The sequence below is a fragment of the Uloborus diversus genome, chromosome 1 (assembly GCF_026930045.1).
Source record: "Uloborus diversus isolate 005 chromosome 1, Udiv.v.3.1, whole genome shotgun sequence".
Classification (NCBI taxonomy): domain Eukaryota; kingdom Metazoa; phylum Arthropoda; class Arachnida; order Araneae; family Uloboridae; genus Uloborus; species Uloborus diversus.
In genome coordinates, this window is record NC_072731.1 from 226,316,624 (window position 1) to 226,337,614 (window position 20,991).

The window sequence follows — 20,991 nt, forward strand, 5'->3', positions numbered from 1 at the left end:
TAAGCCTAATGATTTTATTTTATTCAAGCAATGACTCTAATATTGTGAATATGAGGGCCTGATTTTTAAAAAAATGAATAACTATAATGTATACCATTTTGTTCTAAAGAATTGTTTTTATTTGACAAATAACTAAAATACTAATAATCTTTGAGCCCAATGAGTTGTTACTTAGTTAAATAACTGAAATATTGCTTAGATCTGATCTGATGAAGTTTTGAATTCGACTTCTGCTCTCCTGCTAATATGGAGTAAGATTAATAAGAATAAAAAAAGTATATGTAACACTTTACATAAATAGTGAACCTTTTATATCCGCTTCACGTATCACTTAATAAAACAAAAAAACACCATCAAACCTGCGTTTTTGATTTCAGTATGTATGATTCTTCTTACATTCATGAGGAGGTCATGTCTCCCTAAGTGTTGGGTCAAGTCTCCCTAGCTCTAGGGACACTTGGCCCATTTGCAGGCTTGAAGAATATAGTTTTTTTGCACAATTTCTGCTTATAATTATGATATTATTTTTAGCCATAATAATGTGCAGAAGGGCAAACTATTTCTATATATTTTTATTTTTTATTTCGTTCTAAGTATTCTACAAAAAAAAGGGGGGGGGGAATGAAAAACTAAAAATTGGGTCAAGTCTCCCTAGTTTCCACTATCAAGAAAAAATCCATGTTTTCAAATTCTTTTTAGATTTCTCATAAGAACTTGAGACATAACATCCAGTGTTTGTACACAAGCAGTTGTATAATTCCGTAAAACGTCCAGCACTCTGGTAATCTTTAAATTATCTGAAGTATTTCACCATATTTCTTACTTACCACAATAGTACTTTTATACCGTTAACCATACAAAATGTTCTTCAAGAAGAATATCGGTAATGATTTGTATTTTGTTTCTTGATGGTGTTTCTATAGTACTTCTAGAGGCTTTAAAGAACATCCGATTTTCTTAAGATTGAAATGGCTAAAATTTTCAGGACAGAGAGGGTTTTCCTCTTTTTGATTAGATGGACTGAACATGTTGTAAAAATACTTACTTGCACAAACATATCCAGTGTGCATGTTCCTGTGCAACCAGCCAAACATCTGTTTTCACACTCAGCACCAGGTACGCTGATAAAGGCCCCATCTGTGCAAAACCAAATTACACTTGAATGAAGAAGTTTTTATCTTACCCAAGCTCATTAAACATTTCTTTTTATTATACAAGATCTGAAGGTTTTGTTTAACAAGGTTTGTTAAAACAAAGGAGCAATGTTGATTGCAGTTGTAATTACAAAAGTATAAAATAAACCATCGTAAATATTTGATTGATCAAATTTTCAGCCAGATGCATTTTCCCAACCGAGGAAACTTAGCCAACTTTTGAAAAAAAGAGCACCTTTTGTCTAGTTCAGGGGACGACAAGTAATTTTAGTCGGGGTCCAGGTACTTTTGAAACTTTTCACTGAGGTCCAGCATACTCCTTAGATTTTTTTTTTTTCAAAATTTTCATTACCACTTTAAAATAATATGAAATACTGAAAATGTGGGTATATTTATAGCCAAAATTCAAAAAAGTAAAATCTCTTTAAAAAGTTACAATCTTTCTGCAAATTCCTTCTTTTGACTGACAAAAAACGATTTGCAGTGTCTGTTTCAGAACAAAAATACAATTGGGAAATTTACATGTTCTTGACTTGCGATGTCTTTTTCAGTGATATCCAACTTGTGACTAAAAATATACGTTTTTTTTTTTAAAAAATCAGGGTGATGCACAAAGGTACTTTTATTTACAGAAATATTAAAAACTAATTTATTTGGTTGATTTATACTGAAGCTTGAGTTTGATTGCATTAATTACTCGAAAACTACAAGCAACCATCAATTGCACAATAGGATGAGACGAAAAAAACAAAGTTTTTCTTTTGAGCCGCTAAGATTCAAACACCAAAAATAAATAAATAAATAAATAAATAAAAATAAAATCGTATAATATCTTCAAACCGTGCAACTTGACTGAAAATTCGAAATAAATAGAGAATTTTGCCGTTTCGTCGTCGCTTGCTTTCAAATTTTGCTTCAGCATTTTATTTGATGCTATAAAACAGAAACGGTGAGATTGGAAAGGACTGGGAAAAATATATATTAAAATCGGATAACATTTCCCAAATCCGCAACGAGCCTAAAATTTCGAAAAATATAGATTTTCATCGTTCCTTTGTCATTTTTTAAAAAACATTTGCTTCAATGGCTTTTCACTGCCATACAACAAAAAAAGTTGTAGCGAACACTATAATTATAGAAAAGTAGTTGATTTCTCTGCTTACAGATCACTTTTGATTCTAGAAATCCATAAAAATTATCGAAAAATACAATTTTTTCATTTTTTTTTGCAAATTTAAAACATTTTTGTCAATCATTAACCATCTACAGTGATGCTCACTTGAATATAATTTTTGAGGAAAAACTATTTAATAAACAGTTGAGGCAGTGAGAAGCAAAGACGTTGGTGCAAGGAATAGTACTAGCAGTTCTGGTAGGTTCTGCTATACAGATATTTGGAAAACATTTCAATGAAAGTCTACCTAGGATCTGTACTTCAATTACGTTTTTCTCGAAACTTAAAATAGTCCACTGACATCTCTTTGCTTCTCACTGTCACAATTGTTGAGAGAGAGAGAGAAAGAGAGAGAGAGAGAAAGAGGAGAGAGAGAGAGAGAAAGAGAGGGAGAGAAAGAGAGAGAGAGAGAGAGAGAAAGAGAGAGAGAGAGAAAGAGAGGGAGAGAAAGAGAGAGAGAGAGAGAGAAAGAGAGAGAGAGAGAAAGAGAGAGAGAAAGAGAGAGAGAGAGATTCACAAATTCTTTAACCCACATTTTAACAATATAATTTAATGCATGAAGCCATGATGCATTAAAAAAAGTCCGCTGTTATTTTCAAAATTCACAAAGCTTTTCTGAAAAAAACTCTTGTTTACAAAAATAAAAAATTTTACGTGATTTTCAAATACTCTCTCAATATTTTCTGTTAATTTAACTCCATGAATAGTATTTTTTATGCAATAATTGTTTTTTACAACGCTTTTCGCGTATTACACGCGAAAAAGAAAAGAAAGAAAAAAAAATCTCAGCAAAACTTTGGAATTAAAAATGATTCACACATACACAATAAATAAATAAATAAATAAATAAAATAAAAGTCGAAACTGTTTATTGAAAAAAAAAAATCTAGCTAGTTGAGCGATATGAAGATTTTATTCGAGTTCAATAATTATGTTTGCTAATTTAGTAATCACTCATTACAAAGTTTTGATCCCGTAGTGACACGAAACTCCCGCCCCCCTATTACATAGGCTAAATCTGAGTTATTCACTCTGTTTTTTAAAGAGGAAGTTAGTCTCTAGAACAAGGTCTCGAATCAAAACATGGCGAGACCCTGGGCCTCCCCTTGGTTCATGTGAGCCCTGCCCCTGCCCTTCCTCTTCTTTCTACACACCAAAACATCATCATCACTATGCACTATTATGATATTTAAAGCAGTTTTTATGTTTCAGCGTAGATTATTGCAAGATGCCTATCGATCTGGTAGTTCAAAATTCCACCAGTACGACACTAAAAAAAATTCCAGTATCATAAAAAAAAACTTTTCGTTGTAATTTCTTTTAAAAATTGAAAAAGAAAGTAACCCGTACCCGTTGTTTAGTTGTATATTTTATTAACCTACTTATTTTTCTTTTTATGCTTATTCATGAACTATCGTTTAAAGGTTCAAAAAAAATAATACGATTAATATTTCTGAAAAGCGGGGGAAAAAAATAAATAAATAAATAAAATAAACGCCGGGCGCTCTAGGACTTGGGCACAATTAGCCCATACGTCAGGACCTACACAGGACTACTGTTGTACTAAAATCATTGCGGATCTTTAAAAACGTTAAACACATGTGTGATAAAACTATCGAAAAATGTTTTTAAAAAAAGGTAAATTATAAGGTAACCTGTAAAAGGAAATTAATTACTTTTCTTATGAAGTACTTATGTCGACATTTTTTATCCTAGAGCATTATAAAAATGATTAAAGCAAAAATTTAAAAAATCGCAAAAAAAAAAAAAAAAAAAAAAAAAGATGAAATTCTATTTTTTTTTTTTTTTTGTTTTTTTTTTTAATTTGAATTTTTGGGTTTGTTGCCAAATTGAAAGATATTATCCAATTTCTATAACTTACTTTTCTTTTTTTTTTTTTGCTTTTTAATTCATTTCCAATTGCAACTTTTCTGTTTCGCAGTATTTAAAAACCGTTAAAATATTTTTTTTTAATCCAAACGAAACGACGAAATTTTTCTCTATTTTCGAATTTTCAGGCTTGTTGCGCAATTTGAAAATATTATCCGATTTCGATTAAAAAAAAAAATCTCGTATGTTTATAAAGTTTTTGCCAAACGCAACGTTTCCGAGCCACAGCTACTGAAAAGTAACAAATGTGGAGGGGTTTTTTTTTTGCTCCACCCAATTGCAGAACCAGAACAGTAAAACATGGAAGGAAAAACTGCGCTACAATCCGATTGCTACGTTTTGTCCAAGCGATGTAGAAACAAATAACAATCACAAAATGAAAGGCAACACTTGCATCAACCTCAATCAACCGAAAGAAGTAAGCAATCTTTAATAGCTCCAAAAAAAAAAAAAAAAAAAAAAAAGCAGAACCAATGAAATATTGAAAATCTATTTTGCCTGTTTTACTCGGCAATGTCAAATCAAGAAGTAATTTTGATTTCGTAAACGTTTCCAGCGAATTTGAGCATAGATTTTTCTTACTGAATAAAAAACGTTTTTAATGCAACGTTTGACTCTTGATGCATAACAAAACGTACCAAATTCTAACCAAATAAAATACCGGTTGATATAAAATTTGCAAATACACTATGATTTTATAAAACAAAGAGAATGTTCTAACCTGACAAAGTGAATAAGAAGACGACACAAATCACCGTTACTATGATATGCCCCATTCTGAAAACCGCCAAAGAGCTATCAACAGAAAGCTCTGGAATTAAAACTTCTGTTTTAGGAATTATACCATTTTATAACGACCTTCTCTTTCCAGGTGCTGAAGGGTATTCTGTCGCAACTCCCCAGCTATGCAAATGGTGGTATTGAGCCTTATGGCCCGACTACCAGAGTTACTCAACATCGCGTTAAAGAGGAATTTGTGCGTCCTTTTACTGCACGATTCTAAGACCTCTTCACAAATTATGAGAAAAATATATAACATGGCAAATTGTAGTGCAACATGTGGGTTGTAAACTTTGAACTAGGAAGCGTTACGAAAAGTTATATCATTGAAGTTTTGCGTTCATGTAATCATGGTGTAGGTAAAACCGTATTTTCTACTTTTCTCCAGAAAGTTGAAAAAAAAAAAAAGTTTTTTTTTTTAAATTTTTTATTTTTAGTTCAATGTGATGATCTTAGAAATGCAGATAAGCAAGTTTTATCAATGTTGATTAAATTTGTTTGATAAAAGAACTGAGAAAGTTCACGCTCGAGTTAGCAAGGAGTACAAGGGGCTATTTAAAACTGAGTTGGGCACAGTAGGCCTTGGCCCTCACGGACTGTCGTGCCATAGGGTTTAGTTTCATAAGGGGATATTTACTTTTATGCATTGCATTAAATGCTAAATAGGAACTTATTTATTAAAATAAAACACGATAACTGACACAATTACCGGAATTTTTCTGAATGCAGTTACAGTTTCTTGAATTTTTCTCAAACGAAAAAAAAAAGAAAAAAAGAAGGAAAGAAAGCCGATGTCCTAGAAAACAAGTGATTTGAACTGATCAGTGATGTCTTGAAGCTTGAGCTAATGTTTTATACCTTTGAACATATTCTTGAATGAATCAATCACTTAGATGTAGTACAACCTCGCTTCTCCGTCAAAGTTTAATTTCAGGTAATCGTTGTATCGGCATCGCAAGGAAAACAAACTTCAAGTGAGGTATTAAATCATTTTATCAAACAGAAAGCTATACTTTTCATTATCAGAGTTCAATGGGACCGTATGTTACTTGAACCACATCTTAATGGTACTCAAGTTCATCTCATGTCCATTTTTACTGTGACAATACAACGATTACTTACTGAGCAATCACGAATTGCTTAATGTTTCCGCTTGATTTTATTTTTCTCGCTTATAATGCAGGCGTCCCATTGCCTCGGAATCGAACATCCCCCAGCATTCATTTGAATTTTGACGTCTTGAATTCAAATTATGGTTGCGATGAAACCCATAGGTAGAAACAAGAAACTCTACCACTTGGGTCCTATCGCAATTCGTAATTGCGAAAAACATAATTTAAAAATTCAAGATCTCAAAATTAAAACTAATTTTAAGAACATTTTTATCTTTTTCATTTTACCATTTTTATTTTCATTTTTTTTAATGATGTCATGAAACATTCTTTAACCTATGGTATTGCGGCGCAAACCACGTATTCGTACGACACTTTGTTTCTTCTCTATGAATTGGACAAGGACTTTTCGGACACCTGCATATTTAAGAATTTGTGGTCAAAAAAGTTTTTAGTTTCACAAAATAGATCAAAGTAAAAAAGAGGGGGTGGGGGAAGATTTTAACATTGTGTGTACTACATTAACGTTCCGGTGCTCAACACCATTGCACAAGTATCTTCCAATTCGTTTCCTGCGTGCATTCTTCGGTTAAAACGCAAGTAACGAACGATAACTCGATAGCGCTAGGGAAATCACTTAGATATCTATCGCACGCAACAACTTCAAACATCGGAAGCAATTCCAGACATCTTTCTGGTGGATCTAAGTTCCTGTTGTTTGAGCCACAAAGGATGCTGCAATGCTGCTGGAGGTATCATAAAAATTTAATAGCAGCAGGTGGACTTTTGAATTTGTTGTAAAAGCATAGTTATATATCTAAGTCTAGCAAAAGGTGGCGAGTTGAACATCGCGCCATTAATCACTTGTTGAATCGGGATGGAATCCTTTTGCCTCTCACTTTTATTGTTGATGTTTATAGTTGAAGCTTGGGGTAAGTCATTCTAATACACTGACACAATTTTCGTTTGTGGGTAATTAATGTAATTTTCTAATTGGTTTTTCTAGGTCAGACGGATTTGTGTTTGGAAAAATGTGAAGGAAGTTTTACCAGACCGAATTGTACTCAGAAAAGCTATATACAGGTGATGTAGAATGTTGTATTTCTTGGGTATATGAAATTAAAAGCTCACGAGTCCGGTAGCAGAATTTTTTTCTGCAGTCTGCGAAGCGAACTAAAAAAACTTGAAAGTAGTCTGCAAAGTAAATCAGCATTATATTTACTGTGGCACTTACTTTACATCAAGGAATGCCTGAATATAAATACTAAATTTAAAAACTACAAGTGGAAAGAAGGCTAAAAAGCTTTAAAATAAAATGGGAAACCGAGGAGCAAGTAGTGGCTACCAAACGAAGCCTTGGACTTCTCAGCCAATGAGGACCCCTTCACATATTTAGGTTCATTTTTGCACTTGCGTTTTCTTTCTGCTTTATTCTGACACTATGTTTTTTTTTTTTTTTTTTGGATTTAAAGCATCGGCGAAGAATGTGAAGAAAAAATCGTTCTAATTCAGAAATAGTCTGCAGACTTCCTCAAGAGCGTCGCGCTATTTCTGCTACCGGGCTCATGAGTCACGTGTGTACCTGACAGTAAATTGTTTATTTAATTATAAACATAAAATATCTTATTAAATTAGTCAGGGTTTAACATCCCTTCCAAAGGCAATTCTAAAACATCTTTTTCATTTTCATCTTAAAACACTGCTTTATCTTGTGGATACTCAGTGCTTAAAATTCAAAATGGAAGTTGAAATCATTGCACACATTTGCTATTATCAATGTTTTTTGTGATTGACACTTTCACTCCAAAAATCTCAACGTAATTTTGTATTCCGCCCATGCACATCATACTACTTAAACCATCCTCCAATCGGAAATGAGTAAATACCTTTTGCGCAGTCAACTAACTGTAGGAAAAGCAACTTTAGAAATTCAAATTAGCACCAGATTGCAGTCACAGGTTTCGGGGTTCCTTGAAACTAGGGCTGCAGAGACACTGTCGGAATCGGAGTCGAAGAGTCGGAGTCATACTGATTTTGGGGCGAAAGAGTCGAAGTTACAGGTCGAAGATTTTAAATTTCAAAAGTTGAAGTTGAAGACGAAGTCGAACTCGGTCATTTTTCATCTAAGTTCGCAACTCTGCCAGTGCTTGAGGAATTGAACTGATTTTGAGACAAAGGAGTCGGAGTCGAAGTCGAAGGCTCTAAAAATCCCTGTGTCGGAGTTCGAGCAGGAGTCAATAATTTTTCCTGCGTTTCCGCAGCTCTGCTAGAAACTCCGCAACGTATGTCTGCAATCTGTGTAGTCGGATGGTTTCACATCTAAAAGCTCACTTTTCTGCGTTGAAAAAGAGATTTCCTGAAATCCCGAAACACGTGTCTGCAAAATGGTCGATAGTTTGAGCATTTTTAATGTTGTTTTTTTTTCTACTGTTGCATCCAAATTGCTTTTCGCTGTTTTACTTCACTTTTAGAAATTAAATATAGAACTAAAATTCGGTACTTTTGATTTATGTGAGAAACATGCGGGAAATAGTAAAAGCAGCTGACTACATCGCGTGATTTTCCATAATAATGTCCTTAATTGCAAAGTATAATTGTTATATAATGATGATCGCGTGCTCAAAGTGAAGAGATACACTTACTTCTATTTTATGCTTAATTTAATTGCTCCAATTAAATACTTGTTGTCCTCTAAACCTGGCGCTTTGCTAGATTACATAGACAGAAAAGAAATATGAGCTTGCTAAACTGTCTGATTTTCTTAGGTAAAACCTTTGGCGTATTCGCTCATTCGACAAATCTTCCCTAATATTATCAACTAGTGGTACCCACACGGCTTTGCCCGTAGTTGAAAATTAAAAGGTCATTTGGTTCACCTGTATATTTACAAATAATGGATGACGAATTTCTCGCCAATTTGCTATGTTCATTTGCTCGCCAATGTTACGGTTTCACGTTGTGATAATTTAATCTTCCACGTTGTGATACTTTGCTCGGTAAAATGTTCTTAAAATTGAAATAGAAAAAGAACAAAAACGAATTTTCGAAAAATCGCTTCGAGGTGCACACTCCCATGCTACAAACTAACTTTGTGCCAAATTTCATGAAAGTTTGTCCGAACACTCTAGGCGCTATGCGCGTCGCAGAGATCCAGACATCCAGACAGACAGAGATCCAGATATCCAGACAGACTTTCAGCTTTATTATTAGTAAAGAAATAAGATTATTATTTGAGATAACACCTGGATCTGCAATTTTTCTGAGCCGATGCAAATCTTCAAACTACCATCCTTATCCTTTTTTTTTTTCAAGTTTTAATATCGAGTTTCATCGAAAACACACAGAAATAGGGTGAAATTTGATCAACTCTGATCCTACTCCCTCCTACTTATACTTTTTTATACTTCCAGCTGACTGCTTGCTCTTATGCCTGCGTGTGCGATGGCGAATATTCATATGAAGTTGAGGAAAACTTCAAAAGCTGCAGCACGGATAAGGTAAGAAGAGAAATTATAACTCGCAAATGCCGTTTTGATCTAACTATACAATGAATGCTATATTTTAGTCTACACCAGCTACGTCCAGCTGTGTTTGTTTTGTGGCAAAAAACTGCATCATTCTAAAAAAGACCGCAATCGTTTTTTTTTCCTTGAAAAAAAATCAAATCTGCATCTATGAATATCTTGGTAGTCAATTTTTTTTATTTTCCAGAGAAGGGAGAAGAGGGGGGCATTATATATTATCGCCGCCTGGTGACACCCGTGGTAGAAATGCCACTGAATAAAGGTTAATAGTTATTTTACCAAGCGTTAATTATGCGAACAGGAAATTATTCCAGTTTTCTGAGAAAAATGTTTTTTGACAACTTAAAACTGTTATTCATATTTTCATTCATAATTTTACTCCTCTATAACTTATTACCTAAGGGAAAAAAATCTCTTGGCAGTAATTAAATTAAAAAAAAAAACTTTGATTGCAAATTCTATAAATTTGTCATCTGCTCCGGACGTTATTAGACAAACGTACAATACTAGACGTGGCACTGCTCGTGGAGAAGATATGTAGTTGGGGGGTGAATTTTTTTTTTTTTTTTGAGATATAATAGACTATTGATAACATAGGTGAAGTTGGGAAGAACGACAACCGAGTGGGTGAATGATGTTAACATAGTCACCACTTTTTTTTCTTGGACACCACGTGGCGAGTGGCGACCGATCTTTACACCCTACTACTGGTTTGTGGATTTGGAAATGAATTACCCATTCAAATATAAATATTGTTCTATTATTTCTTCTTACCAGGTATGCTACCAGGGCGATTGCTTGTACTCGTTCAGCTGTGAGCCTCAATACGGACCTAACTTTATTGGGCTGGAGGTATTTTTACAAGTCGTCTGTTAATTGTATTAAATTTGGCATTATATTTTGTGAAAAAATGGCACGTAAATACTAACGTTTGCTTTATGTAAACTTATTGAAATATTTGCATTTCAGTTAGTGGCTAAATTCGTTATTCATACTTAACATTATATTTTCGCTCAAACTTTAACTGATTCTAGCATTCATTTAACTTTTAGTTTTTTATTATCTTCTCTTTGAACAAAAAAAAAAAAAAAAAAATCTGCTATTTCGTCATAGTTTTTAGTATTTTCTAGTCTTAGAATTTGATTTATGCATAGTATTTATGAAAATGTTTTTAAAAAAAAGAAAGAAAAACAAATTGCTTTAAACCAATAATAAAAAATGAACAGCTTTTTATTAAATTGAAATCTTTGTGTTATAATGGAGGTCTTAATTCAATGGATATGATTAGTTTATATCTGCTTGCCGTTTTGCTGATGTTCAATCAAGTATAAAAATATGAATGCGGCTTCTCTAATAACTACTTAAGTATAATAATGCAGCAATTCCCAACCAGGCTTCCTTGAACCCAGTGGTTCCAAGAAAAATCAGGAACCGTGTGTGTATTACTCTCTTAAGTTTAGAAATTAAGAAAAACATCTACTGGAAACTGTAATTGGTGACAACGGTGTGATGGCTTATTCTTAATTTCATATGCTCTTTATATAAACTATTGGGACGTTTCGGCAGTTATTCATGCATTTTAATGAGTTTCTTGAAGCAGTTTTTGTTGAGTCAAAATTATAGAAAGGCATAGACTCCAATGATTTTCTGAGCTTTGTTATCAGATTGCTACCTTTAAACGCCATTATTTAAAATTAAAAAAATCTTTTTTATTTCTAATAATCTCACATAAGTATATTGACTCTGAAAATGATTTAAAAAAAATTATTACTCATACGTTAACGCTCCCTTTAACCGGCAAAGGGTTTTGTAAGAGTGGAAAGGGGTTGGAAAATGCTGGATAATGCATATCCATTATGCATGTACAGATTATTTTGTGGTTAGAGTTTCTGGCATTAAATAAAAATCAAGTTGCCTCATTTAGTTACTAAGAATTCAATTTTAAACCGCTCTATTTACTCAAACTTATTTTAATAATCTAAATTACAGAGCGGTATAGCACATTTAAAGTTTGTTGCTTCAGCTAAATGCTTATGAATCCGCTTTAGAATCCTGCCAATCCATGCGTCTTGCTGTGTGTGGCGATGGACGCTCCATGTGTACAATTCGAAGAAGACAGACCAACTGGAACAAGCTGTTATACTTATGATAGCAGATTAGGGGTGAGTGCGACCATACAGTTAATTTACTCAAAAATTATCCTTGATTTCTTTGTTATCTGCAATTTTATGAAGGTTAACAAGAGTGTTTGCAAAACTAGACAACCTAAGTACTTGTTCAAAAACATTTACAGCGCAAATAAAAAGTCACTACAAAAGTCCAAGTAACAATATACTACTGTATCCTCTCTCGCGAGCATCATCTTTTTCAATAGCCACTAAATCATATTAAGTTATTTGTAACATAAATAAACACCAGAAACCAACCCGAAATTTGAAAAAAAAAAAGTTTCAATCAACCTTTGTTTTCTGATGAACACACAAGTAGGTGCGTTTGTACGAGGTAAGATCAAAAAGTACCAGTAATGGTCGCGCACAGTTACGAACCTTTTTGAGGGAAGGGACATTTTATCTTGGGAGGTTGGTATCAGTTAGACAAGAGATGGGGCATTTCAGTAAGCAGTTGGAGGGCATCACGCGTGCGGTCCATGGTAATCTGAATGTCGTTTTTTCCTATCGCCGTATTGTGAACTGTCGTTAGAGCATGTTGATCCCCCTCCCCCCCCCCCACACACATAGTTTTGAAAAAAATATAACTGTTTATATGTTTTGCTGCTTTTCCCAAAACATGCATTTGGTATATATCCTCCCCCCCCCCTCGGAAAAAATCTGGAATGATGACCTTGGAGGAGGGGGGGGGGGACTTTTCAAATTTAAACCTTTTCACTGTGTATGAGGAGAGTTTCGTGTGTAATAATCCACTTTTTTGTGAGGAGTTTATGGAAAACTGATGTGGCGAGTATGTGACGAAACGGCGATTTATGGTCTAAAAACTTAGATTCTATCTCCAAAGAAAAACTAGTATGTTGTGGCCATCACGAAACTTTCTTCTATATTTTTCTTTTTTTTTCTGATCCCTCCCCATGCTTGACGAGGAAGCAGTATTCCCAACAAAAACAAAATTACATATGCAAAAACTTGACGACCATCCCAATGTATGAATTATTTCAAAAGCAAAGCAAAGAGCGAAGATTGAAAGTTATTTTAAAAGCCTTGCTTGAATTAATTACAAATATCTTATTTGTTAACAAACATAAGATGGCAGCAGTTAAAAATTTTAAATCATTGAGATAATATTTCCGATCATTTCCATACAATTACTAGTATGTTGTGGCCATCACGAAACTTTCTTCTATATTTTTTTTTTTTTTTTTTTTCTGATCCCTCCCCATGCTTGACGAGGAAGCAATATTCCCAACAAAAACAAAATGACACATGCAAAAACTTGACGACTATCCCAATGTCTGAATTATTGCAAAAGCAAAGCAAAGAGCGAAAATTGAAAGTTATTTTAAAAGCCTTGCTTGAATGAATTACAAATATTTTATTTGTTAACAAACATAAGATGGCAACAGTTAAAAATTTTAAATCATTGGGATAACATTTCCTATCATTTCCATACAATTAAAATCACGAGAAATACGCAGACGACAATCTATTACGATTTATCTTTCTTATTGTTGCATTAATAAAAATATTTTTATTCGCAAAAAAAAAAAAAAATCAACACCTCTTGGAGCGATCGGCGTCAAAATTGAACCAAAGCCTGTTTACATATGGGTTCACATATATTCCAAATTTCAACCAGAACGTAGCATTACTTCTTGAGATAGGGCACTCAAAATGGAAAAAAAGAACGGGTGATTGCGCTACCCCCTTTTTAGCTGTTGACACAAAAATAAAATCAGTTCTTATACCCACTAAGGGCTACTTGCCGATAAATTTTTCTTTCATTCCGTTCATTATTTCTTGAGATACAGCAGTCACTATTGACGACAAAAAACGTTCTATAGCTCAACCCCCGTTTGAGTTATTGACACCAAAATTGAATCAGCACCTGTTCCTGTTAATACCAACATATGGACCAAATTTTGTTTGATTCCGCCAGTTACTTCCTGAGGAATAGCAAGCACGCGTAACTCGAAAAACGTCCCATTGCTCCACCCCCCTTGGAGGAATTCGCGCCAAAAACTAATGGGCACAAGTTCACATAGGGGCACATATGTGTACCAAATTTCGTTCGATTTCATGCGGTAGTTTTTGTTGTAGAGCGGCCACAAAAAACTGGTCACACACAGACGTGACACACATACATACACACACACACACACACACACACACACATACATACACACACACAGACAGACAGACATTTTCCAAAAATAGTCGAAATGGACTCAGCACACCTCAAAACGTTCGAATCCGTCAAAATTCGAAATTCGAAAATTTGCACGAATCCAATACTTTCTTCTATATATTAGATATAGAAGAAAGTAATAAAATCACGAGAAATACGCAGACGACAATCTATTATGTTTTATCTTTCTTATTGTTGCATTAATTAAAATATTTTTTATTCGCAAAAAAAAAAAAAAAAAAAAAAAAAATCAACACCTCTTGGAGCGATCGGCGTCAAAATTGAACCAAAGCCTGTTTACATATGGATTCACATATATTCCAAATTTCAACCACAACGTAGCATTACTTCTTGAGATAGAGCACTCAAAATGGAAAAAAAGAACGGGTGATTGCGCTACCCCCTTTTTAGCTGTTGACACAAAAATAAAATCAGTTCTTATACCCACTAAGGGCTACTTGCCGATAAATTTTTCTTTCATTCCGTTCATTATTTCTTGAGATACAGCAGTCACAATTGACGACAAAAAACGTTCTATAGCTCAACCCCCGTTTGAGTTATTGACACCAAAATTGAATCAGCACCTGTTCCTGTTAATACCAACATATGGACTAAATTTTGTTTGATTCCGCCAGTTACTTCCTGAGGAATAGCAAGCACGCGTAACTCAAAAAACGTCCCATTGCTCCACCCCCCTTGGAGGAATTCGCGCCAAAAACTAATGGGCACAAGTTCACATAGGGGCACATATGTGTACTAAATTTCGTTTGATTTTATGCGGTAGTTTTTGTTGTAGAGCGGCCACAAAAAACTGGTCACACACATACACACACACACACACATACACACACACACATACACACATACACACACACACACACAGACAGACATTTTCCAAAAATGGTCGAAATGGACTCAGCACACCTCAAAACGTTCGAATCCGTCAAAATTCGAAATTCGAAAATTTGCACGAATCCAATACTTTCTTCTATATATTAGATATAGAAGAAAGTAATAAGTTACTAGCAGTTTTACTCAATTCAAAAAATCTCATTTCCAATCAAATTATTGATGTTTTATTTGGCGTTGCCATAGTCACGTCTTTTCGATTCGTTTCTTTCTTCTTTCTTATTCACAAATTTTAAGGGTTTCGATTTTAACGGAAAATCTTAGGTCCAACTCAATTCAAGCCCCGAGCTAAAGGGCAAAATATATTACTAGAGACCACGAATATGAAAGCGACTTCTCAAACGTACACAACTGCAGTTTTGCAATGCTCAGGAGCCTCTTAGCCCATATCGCTCTGCAAGCTGGTAAAAATTATTTTGAAACCCGGGGAAGGGGTGCTTTTTGCTCCAAAGGGAGCTCATAATGCGTTTTAACCTGTTTCTTTCTAATTGGCGATTTATGTTTTGTGAATCAAATGAGATTGCAAAGGTTTGGGGGTTGGTGAGTGTTAACGAGCAGGTGGCAAAGCCCCCTAGTATTTCAAAATTTAGATAAATTTCTTAAGTTATTTTTAATTTGCCTTTTATTGTTTTTAATGAAATTTCATTTAAACTCTTGCATTAAAAATAAAACTTTTGCTTATAATTTTTACTCCGATAATCATTTTTCAATTGACCTTTACTTCTTTGGGTAAGTAGGATAAACGTTAATAGAAAGTGTAAATTTAAGAATGATGTACATTACAAGAACAAATGTTCACCATGCAAAAGCAATTTGTAAATGACAACTATTGAACTTCGATCTATTGAACTTCGATTTTTTTTAATCAATCATATGAGTATCTTTATAGAAGCTATCACCAATAAGAAAAATATTTTATTTTGTATAGGTATGTAAAGGAAATATATTTTTCTCGAAAATACTGTATCGTAGAAAAATATGCAGGTTTCAAAAATGTTCTAGGTAGTATAAGGTTATGAGTACCACATTAAATTTTTCTCCCTTCGATCAGTTTCACAAAAATTTATTAGTTTTATTATTTTTGTATTTTAAATTTTCGCTAATAAATAAATGGTAACGCTAATTAATCTATTTTTCTTTTCACAGCAATGCTTCGGAGGGCGATGTGCTGTAGGTAAGGTACATTTCATTAGAAATATTAAATTACATTTCTATCTTTTTCTGCTGCACTTATGTGCAAAACAGTTTTTAATAGCACCGTCTGGTGAATTATATACACTGATGAGAAAACTTAAATGTGCAAATAAAAAGGGAAGAAATGTGTATTTAATCGTATTACAGATAATTTGGCAAGAAAAAATGTAGGTGAGGTTTGTGATTCTTTTAAATGACCTGAAAAACATGGAAAGACGATTTAGTGCATCAATTTGGTTATATGGAAACATTAAAAAAATTCTTTGGAAATAATTCGTGGTTTTTATGTATGTGGTTCTCTCTCGAACGAGTAAGTCTGTTACCCACATGTTTTCCACGGATGCAATACTATTAATTCATGTGAATTTGGGAAACCCTGTTCTACAATACATTTGAATCTCGTTAACTCGAAGCTTATAACTCAAATATTCGTTTATCTTCAAGTTTTCATCGTGTCCCAAACTCTTGAGACTGTTGTGGAAACTTCCCATAGCTCGAACTACCAATAACTCAAACGTTTTAGCCGGTTTTTCGGGACTTCGAGTTATCGAGAGTTGACTGTGATTGTTATTTCAAGTCATGGATTCTTAAGAAAGGCGGTGGTAACGCCGCAGTACTTCGCCCGGATATGTCTCTGAATATGCTCGATTGGATTGAGATGAAGAGAAAGAGCGAGACACAAGAACCTAAACCTAGATGTCTCGAGGACGCTCGGAATAAATATTCTAGATGTCAAAATGAAATAATCTAGTCACCATTTGCAATAAATCTGATATGTGTGAGGCTGTAAAAAGCAAGTAAATAGAAATAAAACAAGCCCAAGAAATAGGCCCTACGCTGTCTATTTGATGTCTACTTTAAGTGTTCAGCAGTTCATCTTCGGCATCCTTGGTATTTGTTGGTCAACGGGAAACACCCTCGTCCTATGCGCATAGATGTCCACCTGGTAAAACAGCTAATTTGAACCCTTTGTCGTAAATCTCTCCGTCTTTTTGCCAAAACAAAATGTTCTAGAAGTAGGGAAACATTGCTCTGTCTTCTGAAATGTTATCCGTAAATATCAGCTATATGAAAGCTCGAGGTATCATGTGAGGGATATGCTTTTAACTGACGTGTAACATTTCCCTTTACTTGACGGTTGAAAACGTGTCATTGGATACTATTTTTATGGCCATCATTTTCGTATTAATAATAATATTTATTTTTACTTTTTTTAGTTTCAACTAAAATTTTTTTATATTAATAACTAATTAAATTACATACATTTAACTCATAAAATTCCTATTTTGCTAGCAGAATTTGGTTATTATTATCAATCGTTTGGTCAACTTTAATATTTGCGAACATATGAAAGATTATTAACTATATATATGTCCTTCCAGTAAGACAGTGTCAGGTCAACAGGAGAGGTAGTTAGCCGGGCTCTTTTCCCGAGAGGTGAATTCTCGGGGGTGTCAAATTCATACCTTTTCTGGTGTATGCGTTTTTTTCGTTGAATCTCGATGTAAAAACTTGAAGGTACATGAGTTAGAGGGTCAGTTTCAAAATTTGCCTTGGCGTGGAAAAATCGAAGGTCCGACACTGCAATGAGACGACTGTTTAGATTATCCTACCCACTCCAGGGCTAACTAATGACTGATTGTTGAAAGGATTATGTAAAAGTTTTACATTATTTATTTCCTTATTGAGATACTGAACGTTCCTTTCAGGTTACGGGTTTGGAATACAACAAGGATCTGCATCTGGAAGAGGAGGCAGTTACGGATATGGATCCGGAGAAGGTGCAGGATCCGGTAGTAGTTTCGTTTCTGCAAGAGGAGCCGGCTCTGCTACAGGTTCAGGATATGGATACGGAAGCGGTTCTGGAAGCGGATTCGGACAAGGAGTCGGGTATGGCGGTGGACAAGGCTCAGGAAGTGGAGTTGGACGAGGCTCAGGAAGTGGAGTTGGACAAGGAACAGGCTATGGCTTTGGACAAGGTTCAGGAGGTGGAGTCGGACAAGGAGCAGGATATGGCTTTAGACAAGGCTCAGGATCTGGAGCCGGACAAGGAGCAGGATCTGGAACCGGACAAAGAGCAGGATATGGAACCGGACAAGGAGCAGGATATGGAACCGGACAAGGAGCAGGATATGGAACCGGACAAGGAGCAGGATATAGATTCGGACAAGGCTCAGGATCTGGAGCCGGACAAGGAGCAGGATATGGCTTCAGACAAGGCTCAGGAAGCGGCTTCGGACAAGGCTCAGGAAGCGGCTTCGGACAAGGCTCAGGAAGCGGCTTCGGACAAGGCTCAGGAAGCGGCTTCGGACAAATCTCAGGAAGCGGCTCCGGACAAGGCTCAGGAAGCGGCTCCGGACAAGGCTCAGGAAGCGGCTCCGGACAAGGCTCAGGAAGCGGCTCCGGACAAGGCTCAGGAAGCGGCTCCGGACAAGGCTCAGGAAGCGGCTCCGGACAAGGCTCAGGAAGCGGCTCCGGACAAGGCTCAGGAAGCGGCTTCGGACAAGGATCTGGAGGAGGTTCGGGATTCGGTTCCGGAGAAGGTCTCGGATCCGGGGGAAATTCGGGAATCGGCCCCAGAAGTGCCAGTGGGGATGGTGACAAAGAGAACAATGGAGGATCCAGCGGTGGTGAAGGAGGAGATGATGGTGGAGAAAACGATGGAGAAGGCAACGGAGGAGCAGGAAGTAGCGACTCAGGAGGGGATGGTGACTCCGCTGTTGGTGGAGGAAGTGGAGGGTTGATGAATTTTTCAGAACAAGATGCCGGAGCTTTTGAAGAAGAACAAGCTGGTTCTGTAGGGGCAGGAGTGTGATCAAACATGGCTAATTTTGTTTCAAAAAGCTGCTGCACAAACAAAACAAAAGTAACCTTCAAAATTACTTGTAACTGTATCTACTTGTTATGTTAAAATTATCCTTCTAAAGTGGTGTGTTGAAAAAAATACTTCAAGACAGCTGGCTTTACAATGAAAAAAAAAGAAAAAGATGCATAATATATAAATGTAAGAAAATTTTACTGATGTTAAAGGGTTGTGCTATATTATTTGACCTATGCTTTATATTGCTAAAATGCTAATATGACTATATAATTGGTATTTAATCTGATAAGTGGTATAAAATGAAACATATTTAGTCGATTTTTTTTTTTGTACTTTATTAAAAGATATGTTGTTGAGAAGAAAATCAAAATTCTGTGTAACTTCGTTTTACTGCATTGAGAGTTGTTATTCTGTATGATGTACTATTAGCGCAACTTTTTACCACTTCATGTGGTGCCAGAAAACTCAAATCTAGGGAAAAAACCATTTGGGCGTACGTCTCTATTAGCTTTCCAATGGAGTGCTGAGAGTTATTCAAATTAGATTATAATAGCAGCTCAACCGCTCACGTTACCACTTTGGAGTTTAAGGAAAAGGAATAACAATTAGTCTTTCGTCTAAATAATTTTTTTTAAACATACCGTCGAATTGGGTGACTTTGTTGCTGCAAGGGTAGGAATGTGCTACATAGATGGTAACATAACTATAGGATGGGGGCCTCCGTGGTTCTGTGGTAGAAGCTTCGTCTTCAAAGCCAGGGGTCGTGGGTTCGATTCAAACCGGTGCCTTAGGTGTTATTTGGATGCCTCAGTTGTCAAATCGATTAACTCCACTTTTTAAAAAAATCATCATTTCTTCTTCAACAGTGCTTAATCAGTGCTTAGTATGTGAATTTATATTAAAGTTTTGGTTCAGTACATTTCTGACAATGTGATGGCAGAAAATGTAACACGAGGTCCTATATACTCCTATGGATAACATCATCTTCTTCATAACTTTTCTTTACTTTTTCTTTTATGGAGTTAATCGATTTGAAAAGTGAGGCATCCATTTCCTTCTCTTGAGTTGTAAATCTTTCCTGTGTGTTTCCGGAGGCAAGGCGCTTGGTCCTCTATGTATGTGAAACTGTTTAGCTTCTAAATAAACAAATAAACAAAATATATGATGCCGTTTTTATAACAAATGGAAGAATTAAAGTGCGCTATTCTCTCGTTTAGCTTCCGTGTAACTAAGTTTAACCTCTTTGTAGGGGCTTTAGTGCATATTATGTAGCACAATTTAGGGGAAATGTGGCACAATCTAGCCCCATGCTGGTACAAACCACAAAGTGACCCCTTTCGACGGCATATATTGATATGGATACACGCATAGGTATTGCATGAGTATTTTTCACAGCACTGTGCAATTTTTTCTGCAACTATTTACTCCTGTAAATAGCGTTTTTCGCTCACTGTTTGTTAACACTAATATTGTGTACTTATCTTCAAAAAATCGAATGGGGTATTACAAACTTTTTACTTGTCTATTTCGAAAGACTAATATTTATTTATTTTTTTTTTGCTCATACTTATCACGTGTTGAAATTCTTAAAGCTCGTGAACTGTTTTACTACACTGTAACAAATTTCGGAAACGTTTCTGGATATATCGGAAACGTTTCCGAAATAGTAGGAATCCTTCATCCAATAGCGAACTCCTCAATATTCAGAAAGCTTTTTGTTATTTCAAGATATCTAGAAGCGGAAGTGATGACGCAACGCTTCGAAACCTATTTCATCCTTCCAACACAGGCGCCAATGAGTCGGAAATAACGAGAACTTCTTTTTTTCTTATCTATGGTTGCTGCAGTCAGCAACTGTTTAGCATTGGATCGCTTGTTATTTCATGTCTAGAGAGTAGTAAAATGTGTCGAAACTAATTTTACGCCTTTGCATTTTGGACTGCCCTTGATTTTTTATACGATGTACGCAGCTATTAAGTTAGTTAATAACCATTTGCTTCTTTACAATTTCCAATGCGACCATAATTAGATATATATTGTGTGTTCAAGCGTGAATAGTTTCAACACCCGTGTTTAT

General features: G+C 35.2%; 2 protein-coding genes across 2 annotated transcripts in view; one reads left to right on the forward strand and one right to left on the reverse strand.

The window, feature by feature from the left end:
- LOC129234188 (fibroin heavy chain-like) overlaps positions 1-5,137 on the reverse strand; it is a 37,687-nt gene extending 32,550 nt beyond the window's left edge. Inside the window, exons 1-2 of the mRNA XM_054868103.1 lie at positions 4,940-5,137; positions 1,046-1,137 (exon numbers count right to left, since the gene is read on the reverse strand). Of these exons, the coding sequence (XP_054724078.1) occupies positions 1,046-1,137; positions 4,940-4,994 (147 nt within the window). The 5' untranslated portion in view covers positions 4,995-5,137. The remainder of the gene's footprint in view (positions 1-1,045; positions 1,138-4,939) is intronic.
- A 1,751-nt stretch (positions 5,138-6,888) lies between these two features.
- LOC129234189 (fibroin heavy chain-like) lies at positions 6,889-19,284 on the forward strand. Its single transcript, XM_054868104.1, has 7 exons — positions 6,889-7,042; positions 7,117-7,193; positions 9,521-9,607; positions 10,412-10,486; positions 11,683-11,796; positions 16,046-16,073; positions 17,803-19,284. Exons 1-7 carry the CDS (start codon positions 6,988-6,990, stop codon positions 18,906-18,908), a joined length of 1,542 nt encoding a protein of 513 aa, XP_054724079.1. The 5' UTR covers positions 6,889-6,987; the 3' UTR covers positions 18,909-19,284.
- Positions 19,285-20,991: the final 1,707 nt, after the last annotated feature.

What these genes read in the sequence shown, in the direction of transcription:
- LOC129234189 (XM_054868104.1), top strand. Translation starts at nt 6,988, where the DNA reads ATGGAATCCTTTTGCCTCTCACTTTTATTGTTGATGTTTATAGTTGAA. An exon ending in CTAACTTTATTGGGCTGGAG is followed by an intron (nt 10,487 to 11,682) that starts GTATTTTTACAA and finishes AATCCGCTTTAG; the next exon opens with AATCCTGCCAATCCATGCGT. An exon ending in CGGAGGGCGATGTGCTGTAG is followed by an intron (nt 16,074 to 17,802) that starts GTAAGGTACATT and finishes CGTTCCTTTCAG; the next exon opens with GTTACGGGTTTGGAATACAA.